The sequence below is a fragment of the Hyperoodon ampullatus genome (assembly GCF_949752795.1).
Source record: "Hyperoodon ampullatus genome assembly, chromosome: 12".
Lineage (NCBI taxonomy): Eukaryota > Metazoa > Chordata > Mammalia > Artiodactyla > Ziphiidae > Hyperoodon > Hyperoodon ampullatus.
The window spans coordinates 47,807,657-47,821,286 of NC_136925.1; the positions used below are offsets into that span (position 1 = coordinate 47,807,657).

Sequence of the window (13,630 nt, forward strand, 5' to 3'; positions counted from 1 at the left end):
AGAGTAATATATAATGAACTATGTATTTAAACATTTTTAAATACCAAATGCTCAAATACTTTCTACTGTAGAATAAACTCTAATCTTACTTTACAGGGTACCAAAATTGAACTAATTCTTTTTTTTTTTTTTTTTTTTTTGCGGTATGCGGGCCTCTCACTGTTGTGGCCTCTCCCGTTGCGGAGCACAGGCTCCGGACGCGCAGGCTCAGCGGCCATGGCTCACGGGCCCAGCCGCTCCGCGGCATGTGGGATCCTCCCGGACCGGGGCACGAACCTGTGTCCCCTGTATCGGCAGGCGGACTCTCAACCACTGCGTCACCAGAGAAGCCCTGAACTAATTCTTAAATGTTTAATGTTGTCTTTTTTTATTTTATCTGGTCCAAAATGTTTATTTAATGCAAATCACCTACATTAAAATGAACCTTCTTGAACTCAGTGAAACTGCTCATGATTGATATGACCATAAAACAATCTAATTATAAGCAGTTTTGATTTTGTAGCTTGTTTTCAGTGACTTTCCCCAAATAAAATAAGATCAAGATTTCCTAGTACAGACACAAGAGGGCAGACCTACATAAAACAATGAATTTCCTCCTGTCTAGAAATTATTTATCCTTTGATTATTTTTGAGTCTTCTGGAAAAGTGAGAAAATGGTAAAATTTCAAAAACATTTGCTCTTCTTCTAAGTAACAGCACACTTTAAAATGACTAAAAATTATATGCCAATACTATACAGAAAAGATGACAGATTGAAAAAAGCCAAACACATTAATAAGTTTATTCATTAAAACATGTATACAAAAATCAATTATATTCATTTTAGTTACCTAGTGAATGTCATATCCTATCTATTGAGAGTGTCACAGTGTCCACATCTTTCAATGCAGTTGTGCTATATTATGTTAAACAGTAAAAAAGTTAAAAACAAAACGGTGCAAAAATAAGAATAAAAACAAGAAAACTTTCTTTTCAGAGAATGTAACAGAATACACAAAATGCTCTCACATTAAAAATAAAACCTTTCATTCATATGTGATGTTAGACAAAAAGTAAGTCATTTAGCTTTAAGTCATTCTACCAAATATTTATATATTTTATTTATATAGGAGAAATCTTCCAGTAAAATACGTTGAAATCATTAGGTGCCAATATCCTGGCTGATCAAGCCTCTCCTTGGTTAAAACAAGCACAAAATTTTATCTTCCTCCTAATGATTGCAACCCAGAACTCAGAAAGATCCTACAGGGGCTTCCCTGGTGGCGCAGTGGTTGGGAGTCCGCCTGCCGATGCGGGGGGCGTGGGTTCGTGCCCCGGTCCGGGAGGATCCCACGTGCCGCGGAGCGGCTGGGCCCGTGGGCCGTGGTCGCTGGGCCTGTGTGTCCGGAGCCTGTGCTCCTCAGCGGGAGAGACCGCGGCAGTGAGAGGCCCATGTACCGCAAAAAAAAAAAAAAAAAAAAGATCCTACAGAATATAAGAGAAAAGAACTACTTTGTCAATAAAGAGAACACTTCTTCACTTCTGTCTGGGGGCTCCACTGTGAGCTTATACGGATCCAATGGACACTGTTGCATGTAGAAGTATGCATCCTCCAATCCCTTCTCACCCCACCCCAAAAGGGAAATGCAAAAGGGTCCTGGAATGGGAAACAGTCTTTCCAAAGAGACGATGATAAGACTTTGCTGTTTGTTTTTCTCTTATGTCATAGTCCATGTAGGGTTAGACAGCTTTTGGGGAAGGTTGAAAGAGAGCAGCAAATGCAGAACAGAGGAACGAACCAAAGATTGTGGTGGACATTGCACATGGAGGCCTATACTCTAATCAACTGAGGGCATTGCATTGATGGCTTCATTCACAAGGGAAAACACTTCAGAGTTCCACACCACTACACTCTAGCTGATTTAACAAGAAACCATGGGAATCAAAGAACACCATGCACATAAGACTGTGATGCTGGCTCAGTAATTATTTAGAACTGAGTTCTAAGAGGAGTGACACTTCCATGTTACAATAACAAACTTTTGAGGGTGTAAAGGGACAAAGGAGGTTCTGAGGATCAATTGAGATAAAACACTCTGACAGCTACAAAGTTCTAGATAAATTTATGGTGATGTTAGATTGTGAATCTCAGCCAAATTCCTTTTCTTTGTTGTAAATAGTTTTGTTTTGTTTTATTTTTCTTCACGGTGACAAACAGTTGTCCTTGAAAATCATACACATTCTCACAATTTATGAGATGGGATAATTATTATTAAGCCTCTACCCTTTATGCAAAAATTAGACTAAAAGGAAATCAATGTTTTTAAAGAGACTTAAGAAAAAACAAAGATGAGAGCTTTTAAAATACAGTATTTAGGGCTTCCCTGGTGGCGCAGTGGTTGAGAGTCCGCCTGCTGATGCAGGGGACGCGGGTTCGTGCCCCGGTCCGGGAGGATCCCACATGCCGCGGAGCGGCTGGGCCCGTGAGCCATGGCCGCTGAGCCTGCGCGTCCGGAGCCTGTGCTCCGCAACGGGAGAGGCCACAACAGTGAGAGGCCCGCGTACCACAAAAAAAAAAAAAAAAAACCACAAAACAGTATTTAGAGGCTCCAAGGAGAAGGTATTTAAGAATTTTTTTTCTGTAGTACTCCAAGAGAATTAGAAGAGAAGCGGTCGTTTAAACACTGCAATTAAAGTGTCTAGGTTTTCCTTACCTGGTTTCATCTTTCTACAATGAAACTTAAAAGCACCATAAAGAGACCATCCCAAAGAAGGTTAATCAAAAAGTAGGGCTTTCCAAGCACAAGCAAATTTTGTCCCTTATAGCCTTCTTCCTGTACCACGCACCAAGATTTACAAATAAGTTTTCTCCACAAAGCACCTCCAAGCTCCCTACCCTCTCTGCACTGCTTCAAGGTTGGGGAAAACTTCGATTACAGAAGCGGGTCCTCCCACCAGAATGTAAGAAGGAATGAATTAGTACTTATTCCTTTAAATTCCCTCAACTCTCACAGTTACCTCCCTGTCGCGCACCTACCGTCCTGCAGGTTGGAGCAGAACATTCAGCCCCTCCCCCCACCACCCCAGGCCGCTCCACTCCTGTGTAAAGACACCAGCTGCAGAAACAACTACTTGAACCCTGCTCTCCTATAATCACAAGCACCTGAGAACTAAAATATGGTAGTATTTGATAAATTAAGTCTCCTATCTTTCAACTGCTTGAATAGATAAATCACAAATAAATCGGGTTAAATTGCTGTTTTCTGATTTGTAATTCACACATCATAATGATACTTCTGTTTAGTTATGCAATTTAAATATATATAATCAAGATGATAAGAACTATGTCCAAAACAAGAGTAAAGAAAGCACATGCGATGTGTTAAGGGTTCTCCTGTGAATGTAGCACATTAGGTTATGCGTATGTTTTGGAGCTGCACTCAGACTTGTGAGGTTCCTAGACAAGTGATTTCCTTATCCTTTCATAGAATATATTCCTTTAATCTTTGTTATTTTTTTATTAGTAATTGTAACGATTAGTAATTTTAAGTTTTTGCTCTAGGGAAATTTTACAATTTTCAATGGAATTACTTTGTTTCAGAAAATTCTGGCAATAGAAATAAAATTGGATGATAGAATTTATGAAAAATTCTACAGATAATTGGTTTCCCAGTTAAAATGAGCTGTAGAAAATTACCATGGAATAGAAAACATTTCCAGATCAAGAAATTTAAAAATTTACATGTTACATTAGGGGGTACACACCGTTTTTCTTTTATGTAAATTATCATGTAAAGTGTTTTCCTTAAAATGATTAATAAATCCTGACACCCAATTTAATTTAAAAAAATAAGCACATCTATTTTATAAACCTAAACACATACCAACCACTACCAAAGCTTTATAAATGACTTTAGTTACACCTTCTCATTTTATAGATGTAGAAACCAAGAAGAAACATATATATGGCAAACAGGTACAAGAAAAGGTGCTCAACATCACTAATCATCAGAGAAATTCAAATCAAAATCACAATGAGATTATCACCTCACACCTATCAGAATGGCTATTATCAAAAAGACAAGAAATACCAAGTGTTGACAAGAATGTAGAGAAAAAAGAAACTTGTACACGTTGGTGGGAATGTAAACTGGTGCAGCCACTATGGAAAACAGTATGGAGGTTCCTCAAAAATTAAAAAGAGAACCACCATATGATCCAGCAATTCCACTTCTGGGTATTCATCTGAAGAAAATGAAAACACAAACTCGAAAAGATATATATGCACCCCTATGTTCATTTCAGCTTTACTGACAATAGCCAAGACATGGAAGCAACCTAATTATCCATCAGTAGATGAACGAATAAAGAAAATGTGCCATACATATGTGTGTGTGTGTATGGAATATTACAATAAACAATGGAATGTTATTCATCCATAAAAAGGAAATCTTGCCATTTGTGACAACATGGATGGACCCTGAAAGCATTATGCTAAGTGAAATAAGTCAGACAGAGAAAGACAATTATGTTTTTAAAACAAGCAAACAAAAAATCACAATCATATATACAGAGAACAGATTGGTGGCTGCCAGAGGCTCGGGCTGGAGGGTGGGTAAATGGATGAAGGAGATCAAAAGGTACAAACTTTGTTATAAAATAAAAAAGTCACAGGGATACAATGTACAGCATAGTGATTATAGCGAATAATGCTGTACTGTATATCTGAAAGTTGATAAGAGTAGATCTTAAAAGTTCTTATTACAAGGAAAAAAATTTTGTAACTATGTATGGTGATGGATGTTAACTAGAGTTACTGTGGTGATCATTTTACAATATATACATATATTGAATCATTATGTTATATACCTGAAGCTAATATGTTATATGTCAATTATATCTCAATTTAGGAAAAAAAAAAAAAAAGGAAAGAAAGAAAAACTCAGGCCCAGAGATACTAAGTATTAAGTGACAGGTAGAGAATCATCCAGACTCTGAATCTGATAAAACAAAATCCAAGCCTTCATACACCCAAGTTAATGTTCTTTCTATTATACCATGCCAGCTCCTTTGTTTCTGTTTCAAGTATTGAAATAGAATTGAGTATTTTTTGCTTTGTTAATGTTTATGCCCATTTAACAAATGAGAAGGAAAATAAAGGAAATAAATAAAATAATAATAAAATAAATAAATAAAATAAAAATAATTTAAATAAATAAAATAAAGGAAAATAAACTTGAAACCTTTACCAAGGCAGGTAAAGGTTTCAAGTTTTCCGTGTTAATCAGTCTCAAATATTTTTTAAGTTTTGTTACCAATGCAATACTTTTAGAGTTTATAACATTTGTGCTTATTATCCTGCAGGGGAAAGGAAAAGCAAACCAATCTGTGCCTATGGACACACTGTCATATGCTTACTTCAAGTGCGCTTGTACTCATAACATCCACTGGAGGGAAGCACACACTAGATTTTGAGCCTTACCTGCAGTGGTGTTTCACTTTCTTGTCGAAACCCTTCAATTTGCTGCTGCTGCCAAGGAGCTATACTGTGAGAGTCCTCTGTAGTTCTACCTTCCAAAGGGTTTGTCCGCAACTGCTCAGTAAGCCACATTTGCGTCCTCACAGAAGGCTGAATGGGAACTCCACCTACGGCTTGTTGACCAAGCATTAAATATTTCGGCGGTTCAAAAGCCTCTGAGCTTGTCATAATGGGCTTGCTTTCAGGTAAGGCACTGTATGTCATGTCTAAGGCCTGTCTCCTAGGAATGGAGGAAGAAGCTCTAAAGTCCTCTCTGCTGCAGCTCTCAAATTTATATTTGTTGTCCAGAGTTGATGGTCGTTTTTTATTTATTTCCTTGTCCTCTAGCTTAAGCATCTCCATACTGTCATGTAAACAGCTAGGTCCAATTGTCCTTAGTTGTGATGTTAAAGCCTTGTCTCTCCCTGTCTTTTCTAAACCTCTCCTTGACTCTTCTGTGTGCACAATGCCACCCTGGCTGCAGTTACCTGGGACAGTGAGTTTGGATAAAGATGACCATTTCCGGAGAGGCCGGAAGTCCTTCATGTCTAGTGAAGGGTCCTGCTCTCCCCTACTGTGGTTTCCCAATGTTTGCATAAGGCTTATACTCCATTTTGAGCCATCTGATGTCAATGATTCCCTATGTTTGGAAACTGAAGCACTGGAGTTAGATGGCATGACATGGGCAGTAGGAAGAGTAACCAATGATCGACTAGGCTTAAAAGATAATGTGCCACTTGAAGTTGAATGATCTGGAAAGAAAAAAGAATGCCAAATTAGTTGTAATTAACAGGAAAAAAAAAAGAGGCAAAATGTAAAACGCCAAAACAAAAATCTGAACATGGTTTCCCAGCACAAGTTTTTCAGAGGCACTTTTATCAAAATGAGGGGCTTACTATTGTTACTATTATTATTATTATTCCTTTAAGTTTATCTGAAACAAACATACTTTCGAATATCATTTTCTAAAAATGGATACATAACAAAATATATGCTCATCTGCCATCTACTTACAGATGAAAAATGACTGGAAAACAGGTTTATATTCATGCTATTTAATCTAAGTATTGTGCCTTAAAAGAAAAATCCATCTCCCCGTTGAAAGGTCTTATTCATGATCTATCACTGAAGCCTCAGACACAACTTTATTAAAAAATCGTATCTCTTAGTGTCTTTCCTCAACTGTGGAAATATAGGCCCAATATGAACATTTTAGCACCTCTCAAACTACAATTCAAATTAGAATATGGGTAAAGGTGCTCCTGCAATAATGGAAAATAATCAGAAAGTGTTCTAGCAACATATTTGCAGATACAGAGTAGTTTCTACACTCCCAATCTCCCTTAATGGCATCATCAATAAAATATTTCCCAAGCTAGAACACTTGCAGTCTACTTTGATTCCTATCTTTCTCTGCACATTTACTAAATCCCCATGTTGTACATTTTTTTAAAATTAATTAATTAATTAATTAATTTGGGGGGTGGGCTGTGTTGGGTCTTCGTTTCTGTGCACGGGCTTTCTCTAGTTGCAGCGAGCAGGGGCTACTCTTCATCACGGTGCGCGGGCTTCTCACTGTTGCAGCTTCTCTTGTTGCAGAGCACAGGCTCTAGACACGCAGGCTCAGTAGTTGTGCATCAAGGGCTTAGTTGCTCTGTGGCATGTGGGATCCTCCCAGACCAGGGCTCGAACCCGTGTCCCCTGCATTGGCAGGCAGATTCCCAACCACTGCACCACCAGGGAAGCCCACGTTGTACATTTTTACTTCCAAAATGATTACATAGTTACTGCTGTAGGTCAGGCCTTCACATAATACTATCCTACACATAGGAACAGCTGTAGTAGGCTCTATGGAAGCCCAAAGGATAAATAAGGGCCTCTATACTCAATGGACTTACTATCAAGTACCAAATTATCATCAAATATACCAAATTAAAATCAAAGATTATCATTTTTATCACATGATATCTAGAAAGGGGATAGCGATTTGAAATGTAGGGGAAGAGGAGGTGGGTGGTGAAAGGCAACTTTTACAGTTTTTTCTGTATCTTTCCATATTGTTTGACTCATAACAGAATATATTTAAATATTAGTTGCGAGCTTTGATATTGTTTTAAAGAAATAAAGTAATGGAAAAAGAAATGTTGAGAAAGTCATAAGAAAATTCAGATGAGAAAGACCCAGGCAAACTAATTCAAAATGGAATTCCAATAGGTCTTTGCACCGAATTTATTCACCTGGAGATGAAAGGGGAAAAACATTATAGATGAAAGAATACAAGAAAAAATAATATAGTAGACATTTACCATATAACAGTTTCCCATCAGCTTCTGCAGAACCTTTTCATACTCAAGAAAATCCCCACATTATAAGCCCAACCTCCCAAAATAAATTTTAGACCTTAAATTCCCAACATGCCCTGCAACTATGATACAGACATTCAGAAGTACCTGCACAAGATTTCAGTTTGGAAGTGAGTCACATGAGAAAACAGGCTCAGTGTGAAGCTACCACGTTTGGCAACAGCAGAGGCATTAGCCCCCAACAATGACAGCAGCAGAGGTGGCCAAACCAAGTTCTGGCCCAGGAGTGGCAGCAGTTGGGCAGCACTGGTGGTTTCCTCCAGTGGGGCCGGAGAGTGCCAGTTCTCAGAGGTGACTGAGGCATATTACCTGGAAGCTTAACCTTAAGCCTGGCTCTCCAGCCCTCCTCAAAAATTCTGAGTTAACCAAAGGCCCTTAAATAAATTCCTCATCTGCTCAATCATCCAGTCAGCTTCTTCTACTGATTCAGAACACTAACTGATCCAAGTATGAAGCCAGGAGAATATGGCCTCAAAAGAAGAAAAACAAATTATCCCATTTATCTGCAGTATGCAGTAAGTATCAAGAAAAGCTGCTCAAGATAATTCTTGAAAGGTAAATGTAAAGCAGAGCTGTGCAAATCTTCAAATGCCCTGCTACAGAAACAGCCTACCCTTCATTCAGCAAGAAATGTGACATACCAAAAGTTTCCAAACAAAGGAGCAAGTGACATGACCAAAACAGTACTTAAGATGATTATTCCAGTAACTGCTGAGGACAAATTAAAGCAAAATGATTGACAGCAGGAAGATTAATGGATTATTATGGTAATCAGTAGAAGAAGGGAATAGAGAGGAATATGCTACTGAAGGTCAGTTCTAAATAGAAATAGGACAAATGACCCCAATATTCTATGGAATATTTGTATTAATACATTACAGCACTATATCTACATCTATATATGTGTTTGTGTTACTATTCCTAAAGGAATATTTGTATTAGAATCATCATAGCCTCTCAAAAATATCTTCAATTCTTTAAAAAACAAAAAATGAGTCATATCAAACTTAAAATTTTCAGACTTTTACATTTTTAAAAAGCTGTAAGTAAAGATAGTGTAAAGGCTAAGTGTAATTTTTTTTTTTTTTTTTTTTTTTTTGCGGTATGCGGGCCTCTCACTGTTGTGGCCTCTCCCGTTGTGGGGCACAGGCTCCGGACGCGCAGGCTCAGCGGCCATGGCTCACGGACCCAGCCGCTCCACAGCATGTGGGATCTTCCCGGACCGGGGCACGAACCCGTGTCCCCTGCATCGGCAGGCGGACTCTCAACCACCGCACCACCAGGGAAGCCCAGTGTAATATTTTTGAAATCAGCATTTTTAGATTCAAATCCTGGCTCTACCACTTAGTAGTCACATGCTCAAACAAGTTATTTAACCTTCTTGCATGACAGTTACCTCATCCATAAAGTAAAGAGGACAACAGTGAAGATTAAATGAAATAATACATGTAAAGGACTCACAGGAATTCCAGGCACAAAGCAAAATGTTCGTTATTATTACACCATTGAAATAGCTACAGGGGACCTTCAATATGGCGGAGAAGACATGGAGATCACCTTTCTCCCCGCAAATACATCAAAAATACATCTACAAGTGGAACAACTCCTATAGAACACCTACTGAATGCTGGCAGAAGACCTCAGACTTCCCAAAAGGCAAGAAACTCCCCCCATACCTGGGTAGGGCAAAAGAAAAAAGAAAAAATGGAAACAAAAGAATAGGGACAGGACCTGCACCTCTGGGAGGGAGCTGTGAAGGAGGAAAAGTTTCCACACACTAGGAAGCCCCTTCACTGGCAGAGATGGGCGGATGGTGTGTGTGTGGGGGAAGCTTCAAAGCCACAGAGGAGAGCACAGCAACAAGGGTACAAAGGGCAAAGCGGAGAGATTCCCGCACAGAGGATCAGTGCTGACCAGCACTCACCAGCCTGAGAGGCTTGTCTGATCACCTGCCGGGGCAGGTGGGGGCTGACAGCTCAGGCTCGGGCTTCGGAGGTCAGATCCCAGGGAGAGGACTGGGGTTGGCTGAGTGAACACAGCCTGAAGGGGCTAGTGCACCACAGCTAGCTGGGAGGGAATCTGGGAAAAGGTGTGGAGCTGCCTATGAGGCAAGAGACCGCTACCTAAAATCATAAGTTCACCGACACCCCAAAACACACCACTGGACGTGGTCCTACCCACCAGAAAGAGACAAGATCCAGCGTCATCCACCAGAACAGAAGCACCAGTCCACTCCACCAGGAAGCCTACACAACCCACTGAACCAAACTCACCCACTGGAGGCAGACACCAAAAACAATGGGAACTACAAAACTGCAGCCTGCGAAAAGGAGACCCAAACACAGTAAGTTAAGCAAAAGGAGAAGACAGAGAAACACAGCACATGAAGGAGCAAAGCAAAAATCCACCAGACCAAACAAATGAAGAAGACATAGGCAGTCTACCTGAAAAAGAATTCAGAGTAATGAGAGTAAAGATGATCCAAAATATTGGAAATAGAATGGAGAAAATACAAGAAATGTTTAACAAGGACCTAGAAGAACTAAAGAGCAAACAAACAATGAGGAACAACACGATAAGTGAAATTAAAAATTCTCTAGATGGGATCAATAGCAGAATAACTGAGGCAGAAGAACGGATAAGTGAGGTGGAAGATAAAATACTGGAAATAACTATCGCAGAGAAGAATAAAGAAAAAAGAATGAAAAGAATTGAGGACAGTCACAGAGACCTCTGGGACAACATTAAACACACCAACATTCTAATTATAGGGGTCCCAGAAGAAGAGGAAAAAAAGAAAGGGACTGAGATAATATTTGAAGAGATTATAGTTGAAAACTTCCCTAACATGGGTAAGGAAATATCCATCAAGTCCAGGAAGCACAGAGAGTCCCATACAGGATAAATCCAAGAAGAAACACACAAAGACACATATTAATCAAACTATCAAAAATTAAATACACAGAAAAAATATTAAAAGCAGCAAGGGAAAAGCAACAAATGACATACAAAGGAATCTCCACAAGGTTAACAGCTGATATTTCAGGAGAAACTCTGCAAGCTAGAAGGGAGTGGCAGGACATATTTAAAGTGATGAAAGGGAAAAACCTACAACCAAGACTACTCTACTCAGCAAGGATGTCATTCAGATTCGATGGAGAAATTAAAAGCTTTACAGACAAGCAAAAGCTAAGACAATTCAGCACCACCAAACCAGCTTTACAACAAATGCTAAAGGAACTTTTCTAGGCAGGAAACACAAGAGAAGGAAAGACCTATGATAACAAACCCAAAACAATTAAGAAAATGGTAATAGGAACATACATATCAATAACTACCTTAAATGTAAAAGGATTAAATGCTCCAACCAATAGACACAGACTGGCTGAATGGATACAAAAACAAGACCGGTATATATGCTGCCTACAAGAGACCCACTTCAGACCTAGGGACACATACAGACTGAAAGTGAGGGGATGGAAAAAGATATTCCATGCAAATAGAAATCAAAAGAAAACTGGAGTGGCAATTCTCATATCTCATATTAAACAAAATAGACTTCAAAATAAAGACTATTACAAGAGACAAAGAAGGACACTACATAATGATCAAGGGATCAATCCGAGAAGAAGATATAACAATTGTAAATATTTATGCACCCAACATGGGAGTACCTCAATACATAAGGCAAATGCTAACAGCTATAAAAGGGGACATCAACAGAAACACAATCATAGTAGGGGATTTTAACCCTCACTTTCACCAATGGACAGATCATCCAAAATGAAAATAAGAAAGGAAACACAAGCTGTAAATGACACATTAGACAAAATGGACTTAATTGATATTTATAGGACATCCCATCCAAAAACAACAGAATACACTTTCTTCTTAAGTGATCATGGAACATTCTCCAGGACAGATCGTATCTTCGGTCACAAATCAAGCCTTGGTAAATTTAAGAAAATTGAAATCGTATCAAGTATCTTTTCCGACCACAATGCTATGAGACCAGATATCAATTACAGGAAAAACTCTGTAAAAAATACAAACACATGGAGGCTAAAAAATACACTACTAAATAACCAAGAGATCACTGAAGAAATCAAAGAGGAAATCAAAAAATACCTAGAAACAAATGACAATGAAATCACGAAGACCCAAAACCTATGGGATGCAGCAAAAGCAGTTCTAAGAGGGAAGTTTATAGCAATACAATCCTACCTCAAGAAACAAGAAAAATCTCAAATAAACAACCTAACCTTGCACCTAAAGCAATTAGAGAAAGAAAAACCAAAAAAAACCCCAAAGTTAGTAGAAGGAAAGAAATCATAAAGACCAGATCAGAAATAAATGTAAACCATTAGCCAGACTCATCAAGAAAAAAAGGGAGAAGACTCAAATCAACAGAATTAGAAATGAAAAAGGAGAAGTAACAACTGACACTAGAGAAATACACAGGATCATGAAAGATTATTACAAGCAACCATATGCCAATAAAATGCACAACTTGGAAGAAATGGACAAATTCTTAGAAAAGCACAACCTTCCAAGACTGAACCAGGAAGAAATAGAGAATATAAACCGACTAATCATAAGCACTGAAATTGAAACTGTGATTAAAAATCTTCCAACAAACAAAAGCCCAGGAGCAGATGGATTGACAGATGAATTCTGTAAAACTTTTAGAGAAGAGCTAACACCTATCCTTCTCAAACTCTTCCAAAATATAGCAGAGGGAGGAACACTCCCAAACTCATTCTACGAGGCCACCATCATCCTGATACCAAAACCAGATAAAGATGTCACAAAAAAAGAAAACTACAGGCCAATATCACTGATGACATAGATGCAAAAATCCTCAACAAAATACTAGCAAACAGAATCCAACAGCACATTAAAAGGATCACACACCATGATCAAGTGGGGTGTATCCCAAGAATGCAAGGATTCTTCAATATACACAAATAAATCAATGTGATACACCATATTAACAAACTGAAGAAGAAAAACCATATGATCATCTCAACAGATGCAGAAAAAGCTTTGGACAAAATTCAATACCCACTTATGATAAAAACCCTCCAGAAAGTAGGCACAGAGGGATCTTACCTCAACATGATAAAGGCCATATATGACAAACCCACAGCCAGCATCTTTCTCAATGGTGAGAAACTGAAACCATTTCCACTAAGACCAGGAACAAGACAAGGCTGTCCACTCTCACCACTATTATTCAACATAGTTTTCGAAGTTTTAGCCACAGTAATCAGAGAAGAAAAAGAAATAAAAAGAATCCAAATCGGAAAGGAAGTAAAACTGTCACTCTTTGCAGATGGCATGATACTATACATAGAGAATCCCAAAGATGCTATCAGAAAACTACTAGAGCTAATCAATGAATTTGGTAAAGCAGCAGGATACAAAATTAATGCACAGAAATCTCTTGTATTTCTATACACTAATGTTGAAAAACCTGAAAGAGAAATTAAGGAAACACTCCCATTTACCATTGCAACAAAAAGAATAAAATACCTAGGAATAAACCAACCTAAGGAGACAAAAGACCTGTATGCAGAAAACTATAAGACACTGATGAAAGAAATTAAAGATGATACAAACAGATGGAGAGATATACCATGTTCTTGGATTAGAAGAATCAATATTGTGAAAATGACTATACTATCCAAAGCAATCTACAGATTCAGTGGAATCCCTATCAAACTACCAATGGTATTTTCCACAGAACTAGAACAAAAAATTTCACAAT

General features: G+C 38.4%; 1 protein-coding gene across 3 annotated transcripts in view; it reads right to left on the reverse strand.

Moving 5' to 3' along the window:
* CEP85L (centrosomal protein 85L) overlaps positions 1-13,630 on the reverse strand; it is a gene marked incomplete at both ends in the record, with an annotated part of 151,042 nt that overhangs the window by 95,130 nt on the left and 42,282 nt on the right. For all 3 annotated transcript variants that reach the window (XM_079716098.1, XM_079716099.1, XM_079716097.1), the window contains one exon: positions 5,462-6,249. In XM_079716098.1, coding sequence (XP_079572224.1) covers positions 5,462-6,249 — 788 coding nt within the window. The remainder of the gene's footprint in view (positions 1-5,461; positions 6,250-13,630) is intronic.